The 21699-nt window shown below is 43.1% G+C and overlaps 1 protein-coding gene across 6 annotated transcripts in view; it reads left to right on the plus strand.

The window, feature by feature from the left end:
- The window catches only part of kcnab2a (potassium voltage-gated channel subfamily A regulatory beta subunit 2a), a gene marked incomplete at its 5' end in the record, with an annotated part of 56008 nt that extends 34597 nt beyond the window's left edge, over window positions 1-21411 (plus strand). For 5 of the 6 annotated variants that reach the window (XM_080000557.1, XM_080000558.1, XM_080000555.1 and 2 more), the window contains 13 exons: window positions 6356-6399; window positions 6858-6895; window positions 7218-7297; window positions 10622-10666; window positions 11149-11193; window positions 11506-11549; window positions 11837-11923; window positions 13321-13406; window positions 13643-13763; window positions 16339-16433; window positions 17626-17746; window positions 19734-19822; window positions 21301-21411. In XM_080000557.1, coding sequence (XP_079856683.1) covers window positions 6356-6399; window positions 6858-6895; window positions 7218-7297; window positions 10622-10666; window positions 11149-11193; window positions 11506-11549; window positions 11837-11923; window positions 13321-13406; window positions 13643-13763; window positions 16339-16433; window positions 17626-17746; window positions 19734-19822; window positions 21301-21390 — 985 coding nt within the window. In that variant the 3' untranslated portion in view covers window positions 21391-21411. Of the gene's footprint in view, window positions 1-6355; window positions 6400-6857; window positions 6896-7217; window positions 7298-10621; window positions 10667-11148; window positions 11194-11505; window positions 11550-11836; window positions 11924-13320; window positions 13407-13642; window positions 13764-16338; window positions 16434-17625; window positions 17747-19733; window positions 19823-21300 lie in introns of those variants that run through there. The other variant, XM_080000559.1, reaches the window with a different exon arrangement.
- Window positions 21412-21699: the final 288 nt, after the last annotated feature.

The raw sequence follows: 21699 nt of genomic DNA on the forward strand, positions 1-21699 counted from the left end.
CAGCTTCACTGGTGCCAGTGTCTAGTTGTCGGAGACCTCCCCAGGTCCTAGTTCCCCTCAGGGAGTCCCCACCACTGTTCGGTGCGAAAACACTGCGTCGTATTGTGTGGCCCCAGGTGATTCCCACCCCTATTTGAGACAAAAGAGTGTGTGTGTGTGTGTGTGTGTGTGTGTGTGTGTGTGTGTGTGTGTGTGTGTGTGTGTGTGTGTGTGTGTGTGTGTGTGTGTGTGTGTGTGTGTGTAATGGCCACGTACGCTTTTTTTGAGTGACTACCAAGGCAGGCTACAGATAATGCCTTGGGCTATCTCTTTGTTTGCACTTAAGGGCCGATCCTCTTGTCACCCAACAGGTCTGTAAGCCCCCAAACCTATACATATGCAAACGCTGACCCATTGAAGAAAATCTCGACTTTCCAATGGAGCATCAAACCCCCTTTTCACTGAGTGGTGAAAATTCCCAACCGAGCCAATGGCCCCCTCTCTGTAGAGGGGAAATCAAATATTCAGTTTACTATCATACAGGACTTCTTTATATTTCTTAATAATTCTTAACCAATAGCTACCGATTTATTTACTATTTGGCAACTAATCTGTGAAGTAAACTATGGAGTTTACACTGTATCAACAGTCAAACAATCCTGAGAAGATAGATAGATAATAGAATAGATAGATAAAATCTTATAGAATGTCCCATATACTGTTTAGTGTCTTTAACATTTGTACAAATTATTATTATGTCCCTGGTTTTGATTGTGCCATTGTTTTTTTTTCTGGAATTTGGAAAATCAATCTATTAAATGGGGTGGGGGGCATTTCTCAGAGAGAGAGAGAGAGAGCCTCAATGCATACATTTGTTGTGATATTTCACAATTATTTTAAGTAAAATAAAAATGTTATGGTTCAAAGACCCTCATTCTGAGTTCAAAAGACCAAAGACTAGAACCTATAAATCCACACACTTGGCCACATGAAAATGAAGGAAAGGTGCTGTTTGTATCTCCCACTAGTCACTTTAATGTATCAAGTATTGCATTGCATACTTGTTTTGTCTCACCTCTTAGTAGTACATTGCAGTGTTTGTCTTACAACACTGTGTCATCTTGCCATTCAGTATGACCCTTATGGCCCACGACTATTTAAGATGTCCACTTTCAAGTTGACTCACTGTCATTATTGTCTGCATTTTATTTTGTCTTTGTTTTAGGTAAATACTTTTATACTCTTATACTACACTACCCCTTTGCATTTTAGATTTTTTTAAATACTCTTTAAATTTTGTTTTTGAATACTGTTTTATTTGAATCACTAATATGCCCTTATTTTACTAATTTTGTAAAGTTGAGTTGGCTCAATGATGCGTTGTTATCAAGAATTTGACAATAAACTTGAAACTATATTTACATCGACTTAGTTTGAGTGCTCTAATGACAAAGCTATTGAACTTTATAATAAAAAAATGTAAATAAAAAAACAGCTTCTATTTTGAAATGTAAAAGCTGCGCAACATGTAGATTAAAATAAAGCATGAAGACCTGTTCTCATTCATATGACAAAAAAAAACAGTTGAACTTTGAAAGATGACCTCTGGTCAAGGTTCAAAGGACATTATCAAAGGGTGAACTGAAATCTCTATCTGAAATGTGATTGTGTTTTTGTGAAGGTAAATTCCAGCCAGTTGGGAGCCTCCTGGTAGTTGGCTGGAAACTGGCTGGAAGCCAGTTGCAAGCTGGGACAGCCCTCTTCAAATGGCTCCTACTGTAAACACTTAAGTGAAAGCCCTCAGAGATATTTCATCAACTTTATACATTTTTGGGACACTTTTGCAGACCCATTACCGTTTTACTCACTTGGGGGAGAGTAGGGAATGTAAAAAAATTAATTTTAGGGCTAAAACCGCAGCAGAGATTAATTTAATGTTATAGTAGGCCTATCACTGATCGCCCTTTCTCCACTAGCTAACTATCAACCCTGAAAATCCTTTAACAGTTATTTAATTTTCTCCAAGATTACATTGAATCTTCTCTAAAATTAAATGTCAACAGGTGAATATGACTTAATTCAAGAATTAGTTTAGCATTGAAAGTTATAAGAATCTTACTTACTTCTACTCATGGCTTCTAAATCTGTTCTTGCGTGGTCTAGCCACTGTCGATTATAACCTTTATTGGCCCTTTTTTGGTAAAATTTCACCCAATACCAATAGTTCTTCAGAACCCAAATATCGGCCTACCGATATATCGGTCCGGCCTTGAACAATTATGTCGTCTTTGAGGTTTTGCTCCCTCTACCTTTGCCTTTCCACATTTTTTATTTTTATTTTTTCCTGCTCTCCACTAGGCTCCCCGTTCCCTGTGCATTGCTCAGGTAATCCAGGCAGTCAGTTGATTATCTAAATTGTATCTGCCTACCTGTCCTTCCAGTAATTCCGAAATATTGATTTGAATCAATTTGTAAGATAAATGTTTAATGCAGCTTGGAGATATTCACAGCTAAATAAAAAAATTGTTTGATTTAATTACAATGTGATGACTCCAGACTGGTAGTGGATATCTAAAGCCTAGTCTCAATAAGAAGTGACTGAGTAAGTACGTAAGTTACTGTGGACATTTTAGGGCGCTTTGGACAAAAATGCCTACTAAATAATATTCTGTAATGTGGTCAGGAAAATACAAAAATGGATGTGACAAACAAACAAAGATTGAAACTTGTTCTAAAGCGCAAGTCCTGTACATTAAATTTGTTTCTTCATTCAGGTCATTACATACTTATTATCACTCTGGGCCGCACATCTCAATGTACTTTTCTTGATTAAGTGTTTTTGCAATGACTCACAAAATTGGAGGTGGCTGCCTTTGACATTTTGACACAACATTTCTTACGGGTTGTTATTGGGTGCTTTCTCCCAACAGCATACACACTGTCACCAAGGGAAATTATCTTTGACACTGGCATGACATGATCTGTACACAGTCTCCATCGAATGCCCCCAGCAGCCTCTCCAGGGAATTATTTGACTGCGAGTGTGTGGCAACAACGTGTTGGTATAGTCAAAACGCAACACACCGCGTAGCATGTTCCTCTACAGCGGCTTACAATCCTATTTAGTTGACAGCACACCAAAAAATTAATTACAATAACAATACAATTAAAATATTGAGTCATGCCAAGTCAAATCCCTGAAAATCAAGTCTCAACTAAGTGATTGTTACTGTAAGACCAAGTCACAGAAATGTCACAAAGTCCTGTAACTTGAGTCCTCATATCTGGCAAACATTTTTTTACTAAGGAAGCTGGCAAACATCTATTTCAGTCAATTACAGGTTGTTGGTACTGTTCCCATCATCTCATTACCATTCCACAAATACGGTATTTGCTCAGTTGATGGTAATGATATTGGCAGCCATCCATGGAATAGGTTACGGTTTGCAAACATTTCTGTTTGCCTTAAAAATAAATATATTTTGAGTTCTGAATAATGATACAATATGCCTATAAACTATTATGATCAATAAATTAGTTGCATGGGTCCCACTAAGAACACCTGTGCTGCCTCTTTCAGCTTCTAGGGCTTGTACAGAGATAATCCTGCAAGACCAAACCACACTGCCCTGTCTATACTGTACATCCATGCACATCACACACCTGTATAACATCGCATAGTACTGGTGATCTAGAAGAAGAAGGGTGAACTACTGATCTCAGGCTTTCAGTTTAAAACTGAAACACACCGTGAAGGCACTATCATTAGCAAGTCTGCACCAGACTACACTTGGATATAATTTTGCATGAATCTATTATCATGGATTTTGGGAATATAGGATTCTCTACAGTTCTAAATATTTTTGCTGGAGTCACACAATTAGGGTGTATGCCTTTCATAAGATATCAATATTACACGCAAGATTAATTGCATTCACTTCAATTTTGCAGTTGTCATTTGACAGCCCTAATAATATATAAATAATATTACAGAGGGGAAATCACAAAAGGGGATCCCCTCATTATTATATTTAGAATATATGGACTCTTGTCGGAGGCTGTTTGTTCGAGTGTTGCAGTAACATTTTCAAATGTGTGGCCAATATAGACCCACACCAACCCTATTACCCAAGTTGTTGACATCTTGCTGACATGGCCAGAGGAGCTCATTAAAAGTCCTGTAAATCCCATGGTCACCGGTTCCGAATGTCCTCCCGCTGCACTGTACCTCACTTGTCCATTATTGAACAGTCATGTGACCTTTCTGTTGCGGTCCATGTCCACTGAAGCTCAGTTGCAACCTGACTCCGGCCCGCTTGCGGCTCTGACAGCGTAGGGTCACGGGCAGCAACCCACCATGCAGTATTCAAGGCCAGCCTCTTAAATATTGAACACAATACAGTGCTGACAAAGGGTCTTCGTCACAGAGAGAACAAAAGCAAGGGCAGGGCTGTGCATTCTGATATCGCAATTCCTTACCTTTGTGTTTGGGCGAGTGATCAAGTATTGTGCATTCATTGTTGAAGCATGCTCACATACAATCCAAGACTTTTTTGCTCGTTCAAAAGGCCTAACGGTGTAACACACCAGGGCACAGAGGTTTTACACATTGGAAGAATTGAGTTTATTGTATACACTTTACACATCAACATTCATGAGCATACAAGTTGCCAGATGCGTGAATAAGCACCAAGCTTGCGCTGTAGTTCATGGTTCATGGTTTTGAGAGGTTGTAATATCAGCAGATGGAATTTTAATGTAAATATTTTTTTCTTTATCAAAACATGCTGGAAGAATTGTTGGTCAGTAAGCAGCATTTGTCTGTTTTAGATTCTAAGCACTTGTTCCCTTGGGGGCCATTTCAGCCAAAGCAATTAAGAGGTGGCTAATTGTAGATCAGGGCCAGTCTTTCCTGAGGGAAGTTGTGTTAACCTTGTCACCACTACGGTGCCTCCCTCTACACCCCAGCAGAGCGTGGGGACTCGCGAGGCGTTCTGATCGCTCCCTCACCCATATCTGTGTGCGGAAGATAAGTCGCTGGGTTCTCGTTAACAACATCCTCTCTGAGAGAGGTTACCCGCAACCGTGGTGTTTCAGAGAAGAAACAGTGCAGCTATAAGGATGTTTTTGTAATCTGCCCTATTGATATAGTAGATACAGTATGTAGATGAAGCAGAGGACTCATCAGGCTGTTTATTTTGCGCAGTACCACAAGTGTAACTCTTGAACTGTCTTGCTGTTTAGCAAAATGAAAAGTGTTTGTGTTTCTCATCGGCAGAGCAATCCAGCAGCCTTTCTGTGTAATAGCTTTACAAGGCACCCACACAGGCATAATCCTCCTCACACGTCCACATGTAGTCACATACACACAGACACACAAACACAAACACACACACACAAACACACAGACAAAGGCATATGTTCTCTCTCCTGCAGATATTTCTGTCTCTTTCGCTCTTTTTTTGACATATTCTGATTGTATTTCTTCAAACTGACTAAAAATTATATTTGGACAAAAAGGCGTACATTAGACAGCCACCCATACTTACACGCTCACTTTTACACCTACACCCCGGTTATGTCATCTCTGATCCCACATATTTATGGCCAACTTGAGTCTTCACAACAGGTCCATGCGAATCAGTGCACCATTTTGGACATAAAAAAAACTCTGTTGGCACATAGCAACAGTTTGTAATTGAAGATATTTTGTGAAAGGTTTGTAATTTATGGTCAATAATTTTCCATCATTGAATCCCTCTTAGACCCATGGATGTTTGATTTAAACTGGGATCCCATGTATTGTGGTGTTGGAAACTTTAAAAAGGCATCACAAAAAGAGGAATGTACCATCCAAAGCTGTGATTGACAGCCGAGAGTTGTCTGGACTGTGATAGACTTGGATATGCCAGCTTTAGGAGCGAGTTGTCTTGAGGAGCCAAGCCTCTGCTTCACAGTTAGGGATTTGAGTTGCAGGGGTGTCTGGGGTGTCCTGGTGTGCCGAGGAGAAGCGTGACATTGGTTGTGTGCCGTTGCATGAAACGGCACACACATCGTCATAGACAGAAGGTTCCTCTTGGCAACAAATGAGCCTACAACCCTCCATAAGCACCCATCCTACATGTGTCAGAGCAGATAGATGGCTGGTGTAGAAATCCACACAAGCCCACTGTTTCCGCTTCTGTGACTGTAATCCTCCACTGCAGTCATGGCTAAAGCTACACCACCTATTAAAGACAGATGGGGTTCTTATTCTTTCTTTTCTCATTTTTTTAGGTGTTGTATCAGTCCCTCCCAACATTGGTCTAAAAATAGTACAAAACTTTGCCATATCAATTTAACATTAATGCTAATGTATTTCTCTCTGTTTTGACAGAAACCTTGGGAAGTCTGGCCTGCGGGTGTCCTGCCTAGGATTAGGTACGCACGATCTGTGTGTGTGTGTGTGTGTGTGTGTGTGTGTGTGTGTGTGTGTGTGTGTGTGTGTGTGTGTGTGTGTGTGTGTGTGTGTGTGTGTGTGTGTGTGTTGTGTGTGTGCGTGTGCGTGCGTGTGTGTGTGTGATGCTGGCCAAACACATTCAGCATGTGAAGTTAAGGTGACTCATCACAGAAGTCATTTTCATACTTAAAAGAAATATCTCAAAGTCCAAAGAATGTAAATTTTTTTCTACTGGGGGGATGGATGCCTTGCTGGTCCAGTTCCCAAATGAAAGCAATATCGATGAAGGATAAATGAGCAGTATATGATACAGGATGTGTGCATAAAATGTTTAGTAGCCCCACGTTTCAGAAGTACATGGTGGGTTTAGATTTTACCCATGCTTTAGTGCCTGCACATGTATATTTACCTTCTGCTCTCTCCTTTTCGATTTGCGCAGGGACATGGGTGACGTTCGGCGGACAGATAACGGACGAGGTGAGCGCAGACGGATTTTGTTATCTTCCGTCCGTCAAACATTCACAAATTCTCCCCATACGATCCAGTGTTCCTGGGCCACACAGGACATCCATTCCTGCTCGCACAGCAAACATATTAACAAAGGGAAAACGGCCAGATAACCAACATGCAACCATATAACACGCCTCGCTGCCAAGTCGCCGAGGCGTGTCGTGCAGCGCAAGGCATATGGGCGAGGCTTAATAATTGAAAAATATGTCACACTTCATATGTGTTATCCAATAACCCCTGTCACCCCCTTTTCTCTGAGCGTCTCCCCTCCCCGCCTCTCTCCCAACAGATGGCAGAGCAGCTGATGACATTGGCCTATGAGAATGGCATCAATCTGTTTGACACGGCTGAGGTCTATGCTGCTGGAAAGTGAGTATACTGATATTAGACTTGTATTAGTAATCAGACGCCCAACTGAGCGAGAGGCGGCTTCTAAATGCTCCGGGTGCCAAAAAGATAGTGACCTAGCTACGGCCGATGTGCTCAGGTGAGTGTAAATATTGGCTCGTGCTGTAGATTGCCAATATATCTATTTTAAAATGGAAGCCTGACGTGTGACTGAACACCATTCGAAACTATTAAAAGGTAAAATCCCACATTTTGTCTCAAAGTGTGATTGCATCGCCTACATTCACTATCTATTGTGCACCGTACGAGTGCAGCTTCCTGCATGTTGTTGCCTAGCAGACACACCAACACCACTGCTTTGGGGATATTTGGAAGTTCTAATCAGATTAATTTATTTTCTGATTGAGTAGACAGAACCCCTGAGGTCAAAGGTGAAACGAAGGTGCTCATCGTTACAGTTTCCCTCGTGTTGCAGCCTCCGGCGGCTTCCTTGTGAAACAACACACAACTAGCAAACAATATTTTCTAAAAATTGTTTTGGATTTGGAGGGCGTGGGGACCTGCAGGTTCATCGACATAAACACGGGGTCTAGACCTGATCAGACAATCGAAGGAAGGTCGGTCTTCATCTCAAAGCGCGTGTAACTGGTCGAATGTTTGAGTCAAAAATTAAAAAGAATTGGCCTCAATTTGCTCACATACTTTCACAACATTTCCAACTCATTAACTTCATCAGAAAGCAGGACCTCCTCCAGATAAGGGTTTTGTTTTATTTCTGTGTGGATTAATCAAGCTTTGTTTTGCTTGGATAGATGGAAACAATTGAAGGGATTATGCTACGCCTGCAGCTTCTAGAGTCTTGTTTTAATCCCAAGAATGTTGCACAGGATTTAGTTGTGCCATTTTTATTCCAAAGTGCAGCATTCTTAAAAATATCTTATGTATTAAAATAAAATCACACATGAACACAACAGGACAAGCAGCAGCTCCATGTTGACCGCTGCGGCAGCTGTTCTCTGGCAAACAAACATCACTTTACATTACAGCACCCTGTGGTCAAATTGTGCAATGCTCGCTGTTGACTCCGGCCATAAAACAAGAACAATGTTGATCTTTGACACGTGTGAGAATTACAGACTGTGATGCCGCATCGCAGATTTACAGAAGGGGAAAAATCTGCGGGGCACGTGCAAATGGCCATGACAACTTGTCATAATGCAGCGTCTTACTCAGGTGTTAATCCCGACAGCTTGCTCTGCAACGCGGCGCTGAGGAGCTTACAGTGGATGTGCGTAGAAATACCAGTCGAACAAATCCAGCACTTTCTATCCTAGGATGTAAAGAGCTTTTATGCTAAGGATTCAGCTTGGGTGCTGTGCAATGTCCTGATTTGCAGAGCTGTGTAGGTCAGTGCATGGGATGGTTTGATAACTTTGGAACCTTTAATGTTGTAAGAGGGAAAATAAAAAAACGTAAAAAAGCTTTCAAATCCGAGCTCCACAAAAATCTTGAATTTTTTTTATATGTTATTATTTTAATCTTATTTTTAAATGTTCATTATTTATTTTATTTTTAATAATACTATTTTAATATGTAATAATATAACTTAGTTATGGCTTATGATCTTGAAGCTGCTCTGAAAATTATACTACCATTCAAATGGGCATCCTATGAGAGCGTTATGTAGTCTTCGTAACTAAACTGTCCACTGGCCAATTCTTCAATGGGTTTGTCTTGTCATTGAACTGGACAAAAATAAAAAAAATAAATGTAGTTATCTTGCTTATGGTGATGCAAAACTGCTGTATTTAAATGTTTTATTCTCTGCTTGTTTTTCCTCTCTCGCACACTACAGTGGTGCATTTAGTCTTGTTGTGTGAGAAGCATGAAATCTCATCTCGTACCTTGCATTAGTTCTCAGGTCCAGGCTGTGTTTGGGAGGCACCGGGATGTGGCTTAGCCTTATGTGTGGCTTCACAGTGGTGTTTATCTGATGTTTACTGGTCAAATACACTCAGTGCTGCTGGTCTATGTACTCAATCCCTATATCATAATATAGTATTAAGACTTGATTAACACATCAAAGGTATTAAAACCCAGGCTGTGTCCCCATTTCTAATTTCACAGACAATCTTTGCTGATAAGAAGAAACTATTCACCGTGAAAATCCTCTGCCTCCACAACCCATTTTGAGACTAAAACAAAAATGTTTTGGGGATGCTTTTTCGCTGTTAAAATGGTGTTATTGCTAAGCTGAAGACCAAAGCGGCGTACGGATAAAAACGCAATGCAACCCAATTTCAACCCCACATTCGTGTCTTTTTCAGGATTGGTGTCATCTTTAAATAGATTCAGACCAAAAACAAAAGGGAGAATACCCCAGAGTTTGCCTTTAACCATCAGTGATAGCGGCAGTGTTGATTCAGCACACATCACCATCTATTCACTTTAGCGTGCTATTAACTGAATCTGAAATTACACATTAATTAATACATCTTAATTGTGAACACTTTTGAAAAGAGTGTAGTGCATGTTCATGAATGTTATCAAGGATGAAGGCGGTGTAACGACTGCGTCGCGCGACACGTCATGTCACACATAGGACATGACATGCTATTCTAATAGGACAGACAGGGCCACACGTCCACATATATTACCATTACTGTGATACACCGATTGCAAGGGAGAAGGAGAAATCTATTTATGGAGGAGAGGAGACACGGTTCTTGAAGGCAGGGTCAGTAACATCTGGTTTTGAAATACTTGGAGCCCTGCCCCGCTCTCTTAAGCTCTGCTCTCCTTACCAACCAGCTGTACCCGACAAACACACACACACACACACACACACACACACACACACACAGGGGGATGTAGGAGGTGGAGGTATTGAAGGGAAAGTGAAGATATAGGGGTGAAAGTGACAGAGACTGAAACGGTAATGAAGGGAAGAGGAGGCGGAGAGCTGGAGGTGGGACTGAGATCGATAGCTGAGCCACCGGTCCCGCTGTGCGAGCTGTGCGCAGCCACGATAGGTCACGCCGCGTGAAAGAGACTGATTTTATTTATCACTGAGCGGTGGCAGGAGTTTCCACCGACCGGTTGTGTCCGAAGCTTTAATGGGCCCCATGGCGGCCATAATTAGCTCCCCCCCCCTGTGGCTAATGAGTGGCACGGGGCTGCTGCACCTCAGCACCACCCACTTACTCTGCCCCTGTAGCTCATTTAAAAGCTCCGGTGCCAGACTGGTGCTCATGCATTATATATGCATCGTGAGCTGGTGTTTGCTGCACTTGCATTGCAGAAGTATCTGCTTTTAACCAATGTTGCCTTTTCCTTCTCTTTCAGGTCCGAGGTGGTGCTCGGAAACATCATCAAGAAGAAAGGATGGAGGTATGCTGCCTCCGTGTATCTTTATTGTTTTTGTTTTTTTTTCTTTTTTAATTTCCGTTCTCCCGGTCGTCCTTATCGTCTCCATCCTTGCTGACGCTGGGCAATACAGCGGGGGGAAGGTGAGGAGATAAAAAATGAATAGAGGCGGCCGCACCATGCCAGCACTCTGTGTCGCTGCTCAAAGAAGCTGAATAATTAATCATCTCGGAGTGCTTCTTTTACTTGTCATCCTGGATTGGCGTTTGGGCACATATACTGTGTCGCCCATTTGGTGTCACTTGCCCAATTCTGGCAAGCCGACTTACAGTATCCCCTTACCGCTTTAGAGAGAGCGAGCACAGGCTTCTTCCTCCAGCCATCCATTCCAGACTACAGCCTGCATCTGCACAATTCAGACACTTGATTATTTACCCTTGCTCGAACTTGTCACTGTTTTAAAGCCAAGGTGTCGAAAAATGTGTTTCTTTGTTTTGTGTTTTCAGACGTTCCAGTCTGGTAATAACAACGAAAATCTTCTGGGGTGGAAAGTAAGTTCCATCATGATTTATTTGCGTCGTCAAATGAGTACAAATGACCCCTCTCTTAAATTCTCTCTTGGCTCTGGCGACCAGGCCTCTGATGGAGGATCCGATGTTCCTGTTAATGCGATCATGTGCAATTCAATGATACATTGTCAAGGGCTCCGGGGCGAAGCTGAAACATTTATCATATCATTTTTCGTGGGTGGCCATCATGGAGGGGCACACAATGGAGCACGAGACCAGCCTTTGTTGTTATCAGTGACAAAAAGTGACATTTTCTTGAGTTGTTCATAACGCACGTTACATTTTTGTTTTTAGAGCTGAGACTGAGAGAGGATTATCTCGAAAGCACATTATAGAAGGTAAGCAGCAGTTATGCAGGAAAAGTTAATGGCTGACTCTCCAGCAACGCTTCCTAATGAGTCCCTGGCTCCAGGGACGCTATGGTGGCGTTCCAATAAGTCAGATCCTCTGGATTATCTGTAACACTGAAAAGACTTTGGGGAGGATTTTGAGGACGTAGAATAACGCAATGTTAAAGTTTAATTGATTTGAGAGTATTCTAAGATAGAACTTTGTCAGATCTCAGTATATTAATTAGGCTGTTGGTGTTCCAGTGAATAACCGTCACTGTAATGTGCATTTCTAGGGTTAAAAGCGTCGTTGGAAAGACTGCAGCTGGAATATGTCGATGTTGTTTTTGCAAACAGGCCAGACCCCAATACTCCTATGGAAGGTAAAGTATTTATTTTTCCTGCTTTATCCTTCTATCTTTCTCTCACTAAACCTATCTGTGTCTCTTTCCGTCAACACTTCTTTATGTGTCGCAGTTTAGAACCTCCCAGACGTGCTTTCACAGTGCAGAAAAATCACATTACGGTCCCCTTTTTCGGGAGCCAGATGTGCATCTTTTATGACAGAAGTGCAGCATTCCTACATTTCTGCTCTGAGTCACAGGGTTTGGGGACAGACGCTGGAGACACGAGACCTTTTTTTAATGGCGCCGTGTGTGGATTCAGCTGGTGACACTCCAGATCCATCTGCCCTAGTGTCAAAGTCCCTCTTTGGGGCAGACTGGGGTCGGGGGTCATCCCTTTAACCCATAACATTAATGTTACTACAGAGGCTGGCTCTGTTCCAAGCCCACCTCTGTGGCATTACTGGAGATTTTATCTCTTCCAGAAGGAGCAGGTGCTGTTTCATGGAGATTATGTCGAGGGGGGGAGACGCCTCTGCCCCATCTGCCTTTGATGATTACACACAGTTCATACAGACTGTTTTGTTTATGCCTTACAATCCAGTGTAACCATCTGGGATATTTCGAGTCTGGCAGTAGCCAAAGGACAGCAAACAATGGGGCAAAAAGCCAAATTGCTGTTCTGTCTAGTTATACAATCCCTCTCTACCACCGATGTCTCCGTTGTGCTTTAGTGGTGGTCAAAAGCTGGGAGGAGCAGCAGCTGGGCGGAAGAAAAGACACGCAAGATAAACAATGTGTGAGAAGACTGGATGCAGTGTTTTGATTTTGAGATCTTGTCACGTTTATTTTTCTGAAACAGTGAATCTAGTAAAGCTATTAGAAAACCCTGTGTATTGTGTGGAAACCATTGGTGTGTATAACCATCTAAAATAATTTCAACTACAGTCATGCAAAAAGGCGGAAATAGGGCTGCCACCTTTCGTTCAACGTGGCTTATGCTGTGCCCCCTGCACATGTGCCACATTGTGAATGGGTAGTAATGTCCAGAATGATCAGTAATGCATTAAAACAAACAAAAAAAAAACAATCAGTGGCCATTGACATTTCTGGAGAATACTGTTATCCCAAGCTTTTTAATGAGAAGCGAGTTTGGAAGATTGTCACTCACTACGTTATACGCTCCAATAATAGAATATACAAAAAATTAGGGACAAACATAGAAGGAAGAGGAGGAAGAGGACGACGGCCATATTTCATTTTCTCTGACATCTGTGTGTGTGTGTGTGTGTGTGTGTGTGTGTGTGTGTGTGTGTGTGTGTGTGTGTGTGTGTGTGTGTGTGTGTGTGTGTGTGTGTGTGTGTGTGTGTGTGTGTGTGTGTGTGTGTGTGTGTGTGTTTGTGTGTGTGTGTGTGCTGTATTTGTTGTGTTTGCAGAGACGGTGCGAGCAATGACCCATGTGATAAACCAAGGCATGGCCATGTACTGGGGCACGTCCCGCTGGAGCCCCATGGAGATAATGGTGGGACTGCCTTCAGCTGATTACACACACACACTCACACACACACACACACTTAAAGTCTTCTGTATGACACATCTGTCTTGCTTTGCTTTAATCACAGGACACAGTAATGTTACCAGCAATTATATTTTGAAACACTTAGGCTCACTTTCTTTTCTGATGAGTGTTTCCTGCACGCGCTTTCCGAGTCCGGTGCGGAGTGATTTTTAATCGTGACTTCCACATCTTTGCTGCAGGAAGCGTACTCCGTGGCACGCCAGTTCAACCAGATCCCCCCCATCTGCGAGCAGGCGGAGTACCACATGTTCCAGAGGGAAAAGGTGGAGGTCCAGCTGCCCGAGCTCTTCCATAAGATAGGTGAGCGTCACCAATCAGAGATAATTAGACTTATAACATAAAACTAAAAATTGCAAAAATGTAAATGATGATCTTTGATTGTAATGCAGTTTTACAATTGTCTTAAAAAGAATACGAGGCATATTGATAATTTACCAATGAGCAGTGGTTAGCACATGTACATTGTTATCCACATCAGTTTTATTTGAGGGTGTAACCCCATTTTGGAACCATAGGGCCCAAGCCTTGCTCCACCCTTCCTGACACCTTGGACCCCCTTCAATTTGCATACCGCCTCAACGGATCTATGGACCATGCCATCGCTCTTAAAGTTCAAGTTCAAGAGATTATTTGTCACATACACACACATACGATCATACATATATGCAATGAAATGTCAGTACACACCGCCCTCTCCCACCTGGATAAGGGATACACATATTGTATGCTGGACGCTGTTTGTAAATAACAGCTCCGCGTTCAACACTATTGTACCTGCAGAGCTTGTTCCCAAGTTCAGGATCATGTGTCTAAACACCTCCCTTTGCAACTGGATCCTGGACTTCCTCACAGGCAGACCCCAGGTGGTGAGAATTGGTAACCTCACCTCCTCTACACTGACACTAAGCACTGGAGCCCTTCAGGGCTAGGTAATCAGTCCCCCTTCTGTATGGCGTGTTCACGCATGACTGTGTGGCCACACACAGCTCCAACGTCATCCTCAAGTTTGCAGTCGACACCACCATCCCGGGTCTCATGATGAGACTACCTACAGAGAGGAGATCAGTGTCTTGGCAACATGGTTCCAGGACAACAACCTCTCTATCAACATCTGCAAGATTAAGGAGATGATTATGGACTTCAGGAAGCAGCAGGGGAGGGGTCATTAACCCATACACATCGATGGAGCTGAAGTGGAGAGAGTGACCTGCTTCAAGTTCCTCTGTGTTCATCAAAGAGGACCTCACCTGGTCCAAGCAAGCGGACTTGGCGATTAAAAATGTCTCCAAAACGCCTATACTTCCTGAGGAGACTCAAGAAGTCTGGCATGTCTGCCAAAACCCCCATGAACTTCTACAGGTACATCATTGAGAGCATCCTCTTTGGCTGCATTACTGCCTGGTACGGTAGCTGCTCCGCTGCTGATCGCAAGGCCCTCCAGAGTGTGGTGAAGACAGCGGAGCCCATCATCCACTGCCGTCTCCCCCCTGTGCAAGGCATTTACTACACTCGATGCCTTAGGAAAGCACAAAAAATCACAAAAGACTACCACCACCCAGGCTATGGACTGTTACATTTCTGCTGTCTGGTATATGTTACCCAAGCATTAGTGCATGGATTATCGGACTCTAACAGTTTGTGGCGTGGGGGTAATGTGGTTTGAGCAGACACACCTGTCTTGGGTCTAGGTAATTGTGCCAAAAGTCAGTGTGGCTGTATGCCTGTTGCTTGTTAGACCAATCAACGAGCAACACACACACACAAGAAAGGAGCCCTTGTCATGATGTGTGTCCATTTGCGCCGGGCTTGTTCCAGCTTGCCCACTCTTTATAATAAATCTGGTGTGTTTTCAACTCCGTCGTCTGTCTGCCACACGGTTAACCAGCGATGCTAAGCTACTGGTAATATTTATGACACATGAACAATTGTACTTATACTCTGGTATATCGCATTCAATGTAAATGACCTAATTGAATGTCCATATTCATCGCCACACCTCCACTTTACACCGATCAGCCACAACATTAAAACCACTGAGAGGTGAAGTGAATAACATTGCTCATCTCGTTCCAGTGGCACCTGTCAAGGGGTGGGATATATTAGGCAGCAAGTGAACAGTCAGTCGTTGAGGTTGTTGGAATTAGGAAAATTGGGCAAGCATAAGAATCTGAGTGACTTTGACAAGACTTTGGCTTGGACCAAATTGTGGTGGCTAAACGACTGGGTCAGAGCATATCCAAAACGGCAGGTCTTGTGGGGTTTTCCCAGTATGCAGTGGTTAGTATCTACCAAAAGTGGTCCAAGGAACACCGGCGACACCCAGTGAACCAGGAATAGGGTCATGGGCGCCCAAGGCTCATTGATGGGCGTGGGAAGCAAAGGCTCACCCATCTAGACGGATCCGACAGAAGAGCTATGTTGCGTCCCATTTACCTCAGAGGTCAGAGCTGGGAATGACGTCACGACCAATTTGACTGTGCTCCAGTACAACAAGTCAAGTCTCTCATATATATACTTGTACAAATTATTTGTGTATAGGAAAAATGCCCAATTCAGTACCACCTAAAACAGTTCTGGTCGAACACAGGCGTCGTCCTGCGAGCCTGATAGTTTAACTATCAAAAACAACCATGTTGGGGTTTTTTTGTTTTGGTTGGGTTTTTTTCAACCCCCTTCAAATACAATTCTGGAAATGTCAACACCTCAAGATTGTATAATCTCAAGATGAAGAAAAAAAACAGAAACTAAACAAATGACCACATCAAATGCTTTATGGTTGTGTCCAGATGGAAGGGTTGAGTCCCCTTTTGGAAACGCGAGATACGGTGTTGATGTGAATCCAAAATCTCCTTTTTCCTCTCTACCATCTTACCAGGTGTTGGGGCCATGACCTGGTCGCCGCTGGCCTGTGGGATCATCTCAGGGAAATACGACAGTGGGGTGCCAGCCTACTCCCGGGCCTCTCTGAAGGTAGACCACCCCAACCCTCCACTTCCACCCCTCTGTTATCTGTATCGAAAGTCCTCCACCCAAAACACTCATCTTTACTGGATGTCGTCGTAACGTGGATGTTTTGTTTTCTTGTGTCTTTCAGGTTGTACAAGTCGGTGTCCCCTTGTGTTGTGTGTGATTTCGGTGCGATGTTTATAACATGCACTGTCGCTGTGCTCCCCCACAACACACACACACACACACATACTTGCAAACCCACACTGGCTAGTGTAAACCGTATAACTCTAATTTAAAAATCTGCTATAACTACTCAACCCAACCTGATAAAACAAATTGGAACATTTCATGATGACAAAAAATTGTATTCATCCAAGCATAAGATGAACCCAGAATGTTACCTGTTTTGAGTTCTGATCACTGCAACCATTTGAGGATCCCCCATTCATGGCTCCTTTTACATTTGTCATTATTGTATTCCACCATTGTGAATTTATATGAACCCACAAACCCTTAAAATGTAAACATTGCAAACGGTTGAAAAAGTAGTCACGCAAAATCCCCAAAAAATCGATCTAGTAATTCCCAACAGACTCAGACTCTACACATGCGACTAGACGTCACGATCATGTATCCTCTCATTTGTGAATTTGTGGCATGTTGTGTCTGTGACTGCGTCTGGACCTGAGTCTTCTCCTTTATCCACCGTGCTTTCCATTGTATAGTCGTGTTGTGTAGTGGTGTTGTGTAGTTGTGTAGTCGGCCACTTGTGTAGATGGTGAAACCCTTCGTCCAGTGCAGTGTTGCTTGTGGATGTTTGTTGTATAGATTGTTTGGATTTTCACCTCTGTGATCAATCCTATTTGTTCTAGTTTGTTTGTATTGGAATATTGATAACTGTGTCAGATCCTGATGTCTGAGCTGCTAATTTGTACTTATTCAGTAAATGTTGCGTAATTCAGTGGAGATCAAATACCCTTCTTAACATTTAACTTTTTTTCCGCTTTGTATAATTTGAATGATTCAAAACATAATACAGCGAATAATACTAATAATACAGAAGATTCAAAGATTGATGTCTTCGTCCAACCTCAAAGCTCAGCTGGAACAGAGTCACATGTTTTAAAAGCGCCGCCCTGGTGGCAGGGGAGCCTCGGTGCACCCGTGTGAGCCAGGGCCGTGTTTTTGAGCAGGTGTGCTGTGTTTTCGACAGGGTTACCAGTGGTTGAAGGACAAGATCTTGAGCGAGGAGGGCCGGCGTCAGCAGGCGAAGTTGAAAGAGCTGCAGGCAATCGCGGAGCGGCTGGGCTGCACTCTGCCCCAGCTCGCCATCGGTACGCAGATACACGCTGCCGCTCTCTCTCTTTCTGTCTGTCTGTCCGTCCCTCTACCTCTCAGCTCCCTCTCCTGGCACGACCAGACTGTCGCCGCCGCCGCCGTGTGTGCGCGCGTGTGTGTGTGTGTGTGTGTGTGTGTGTGTGTGTGTGTGTGTGTGGTTGCTGAATGTTGTTTGTTTTATCATAGTTAGTTAGTCATCCATAGTTAGTCTTGATCTATAGTTTCTTTCAGAGAAATTGGCAGGTAAATAAATGGAAGTGAGGATCTGAGATTTGCTTACATTTAATTTGATCTGGAAAACAGCTTTATGATGGTGTTGGAAAAAAACAGTTGTTTTTTTTGTACAATGATACATGTATAATTGTACAATGATATGACATCATTACCATAAATAGACGCCTCATTCACTGCTGAAACCGCCTGTAGTGATGAACGTTACTAAACAAGATCTTGCCACAGTGTCTGACTGTGTGTGCTGCATGGCACTGCTGTGGGACAATTACAAGTTGTGCTGTTTTATACTGAATCAGTTATCATAATTATTATTATTACAGATTTTTATGTCTATATTTATATTTTTCCAGGGATATCCTGTTATCATCATCTCAGTGACCTAGGTTTCTCTTTCTAAAGTCATGATGGCCACACACCGGTGTTTGAAAATAAAAGCACAGAATTGCATGCGTAGACTTTAGAAGACGTCGACATATACACACACCCTGTGCCACCAGGTTTTGGATCCAGTCCCACCAGTTGAGACCCGCTGATCTCAATAAAAGTAAAAACAAATAGTCCATGTAAGACAATCTGTGTAGAAGATGTAAACCGTAGAAAGGTGGTGAGACCGGGGACGTGTCTGCACTTTACACATTTGTCTCGTCGGTACCTGCGTTTCCCAGCGTCAGCAGCAGTGTGTAATGTCGTCCATAACTCAAAGCAGCAGGCGATATTGATTTACGGCCGGTTAGCGAGGAACATGCGAGTGAAAAGATCCCCGTTCCGTAGGAGGACTTTAAAGCGTCAGAGATGAAGGACACACGGAGTAAATCGGCGACTCTCCGTCGTATCTCAGTTTGGATCAGGGGCAGACTTTTCAACCCTGGCTGTAACGCAGGGGTCGGCTCGTAGATTTCGGTTTCACAGCCCATTAGTGGACAGCCCAGTCGCTCCCAATTACAATAAATCCCACTGGCACTCTGGTGAGCGGCGCACGGTGATTTATGTCCACCGAACGCCATTCCACACAACTTTAGAGTCACTATATTGAGTAAAAAGTAAAGATGAAATACCCCCTCCTGCCTGGGGTTGGCCAGTCAGGTGGAGGTGGTGTAAATCAGCATAATGGATTTAGCGTGGGTGCTGAATGACATAACATCGCACCTTCTGTAATATCAACAACCTGAGTGAACTGAGGGAACCCTCTTGATGCACATACAGACCCAGATCCAAAGGAAACTCCCCGAGCTGATAACGCCAATATATTATATTCCTAGAAACTCTCCAACCACTGCAGAATTATAACCCCTCTATTTCTAAACACAAAGTTCTCCATCCTGTGCATGCTGCTCTCTGCTTTCCAAGTACGCAGCGATGTTCAATTGGGTATTTTACAAGGTGCTCCGTATAGATATTTCACTTTGTGTGTGGGCAGTGAATGTTGTGCAGAAAGCTTTATTTGTGTCTTTCTTTATTAGAGAAATGTAGACTATAGATGGAGGCCTGTGTGTAATAATATAATCTGATAGTAATTTGATAAAACAGTTACATTTGGAGAAGTGTCGCCTCATGCGAAGTGTGTGGACGGTTGTAGTGCATTGTGGGTTTTCTTTCACCGTGTGTGTGTGTGTGTGTGTGTGTGTGTGTGTGTGTGTGTGTGTGTGTGTGTGTGTGTGTGTGTGTGTGTGTGTGTGTGTGTGTGTGTGTGTGTGTGTGTGTGTGTGTTCCGGGGTGGGGTCGTCATTGTCGTTTGCCGCTCTCCTACAGCGTGGTGCCTACGGAACGAGGGGGTGAGCTCTGTGCTTTTAGGGGCGTCCAACACCGAGCAGCTGATGGAGAACATCGGAGCAATACAGGTAAAGCCGGAGCCGCTCGCTCTTTATCCACAAACTTAACTCGACTATTCATTTAAGAAAATGTCACCTGACCTCCTTCCATTGGTCAGCATTCATGCACAGAAATTCTTGTGGCCTCGGGGGTATTTAGCGGGTCCATGCTTGGGTGCTCCACTGTACAGTTTAATAAGGTCAGGGAAGTGTGTGTCGCCAGGGGGGCTGGACGCGCACTCTGGTGATAAGATGAACTCGTTTAATGGGATTTTCAGAGAAACAGGGGCTTATGTTCCCCAGCGCATCACGCGTGGCCCGGGGTGAATCACTTCCATCTCCCCTCCATGTAAGGATGACCCTTTTGTCATCATTTTTTGTCTTTAATTTTCTTCCTTCCTTTAGTTTATTTGTGTTTTATTTTTTCTGTGTGTGTGTGTATGGCTGCACTAATTGGATGTGCATCCATGTGTGCACTCTATATGCCACATCTTCTTTAGCATATTATTTGATAGTTCATATTGTAAATGGCAGTGTCCGCGGGCGCTGCACTTCTTACGTGATACTGTGACGGAGTCGAAGTGGAACAGAACTGTAGCGCTCGCAAATCAGGTCACCGTAAAAAAAAATATAATCCTCACTCTGTATTCCAAGACCCTTCTGTGAGATGCAATTTGTTTGTAAATAAGTGTGAGTGTTAATAAATCCAAATTAGTCGTAAACAGGAAGCATGTAATTGACAATTTACATAAATTCACGGCCGTGCATTTGCCACGACGCCAGTGACTTTCCCTCAGACGTAAAACTGGAGGAGAGGATGAGATGAAAGTAAGGAGTCCCTGAAGGGACATCTCTCTACACCTTTGATTAAACAAAAATAAAACATTTTGCTGTGCGTGCAGCGACGTAATGCATGAGAGGAGAAATCCAACCAGGGAAAGTGACTTAAATTCATCTTGCCTCATGAACATTGTACCTACACAAAAAAAAAATTAAACCAAATAATAAAAATGATGCCTTATTTGAACACAACTGTCGTCTTTGCAAATACGTTTGGTTACTGAAGAAGGTCTATGCATGAAAAGGGTTATTTCAAAATGATCTAATCAATATTCACGTAAATACTCGATCAAAGCAGATAATTTGTACTTTAATCTCATGTTAATTGTTTGATTGTTAATGGAAACATTTAGCATAGAAAGCCAAAACGACAGAGAAAGTGTGCCCTATTATTTATGATCAGGACTGTATTTATGTACATATATTTTTTTAGAACACTAAGGAATTTGACAATTAGTATTGTAAACATTTTAAGAAGGAAATTCATCTTTCACACATAACTTGACGCTCTTGAGAAGCTCCAAATGTAATTTGGATACAAAAAGCGTGCAGGGATATTCCTCCACTAATGTGTAGACTACATGTTTTTGATCTCCAACTAGAGCCTCACGTTGCCCTCTCTCTCTCTCTCTCTCTCTCTCTCTCTCTCTCTCCCCCCGTCGCTGCAGGTTCTTCCCAAGCTGTCGTCGTCCATCACCCACGAGGTGGACAGCATCCTGGGGAACAAGCCGTACAGTAAAAAGGACTACCGCTCCTAACGCCCGGCGGGGCTGCAGCGGGGCGACGTCCCCTCCTTTGCCTGATCCTCGTTTTGCTTGAGCTTCTACTGAATGAGACCCTGGCGCATGAGTCTGGCCCCACGGCGGCCACCCAGGGTCCCTCGTTCACATTTATGGGGATGAGATGAGATGAGAAAGAGGGGAGGGGGGGGGGAGGGGGGGGTGACAAACATAAGAATTTGCCTCCAAGGAAAATGGAAAAAGGGATTTATGAATAAGACAAAAAGTTTAAAAGCCAGGTTAAAGATTTGTGCTCATAGTTAAATCAGTTATACATTAAATTACGCT

The sequence above is a fragment of the Zeus faber genome (genome assembly GCF_960531495.2).
Source record: "Zeus faber genome assembly, chromosome: 5".
NCBI lineage: Eukaryota > Metazoa > Chordata > Actinopteri > Zeiformes > Zeidae > Zeus > Zeus faber.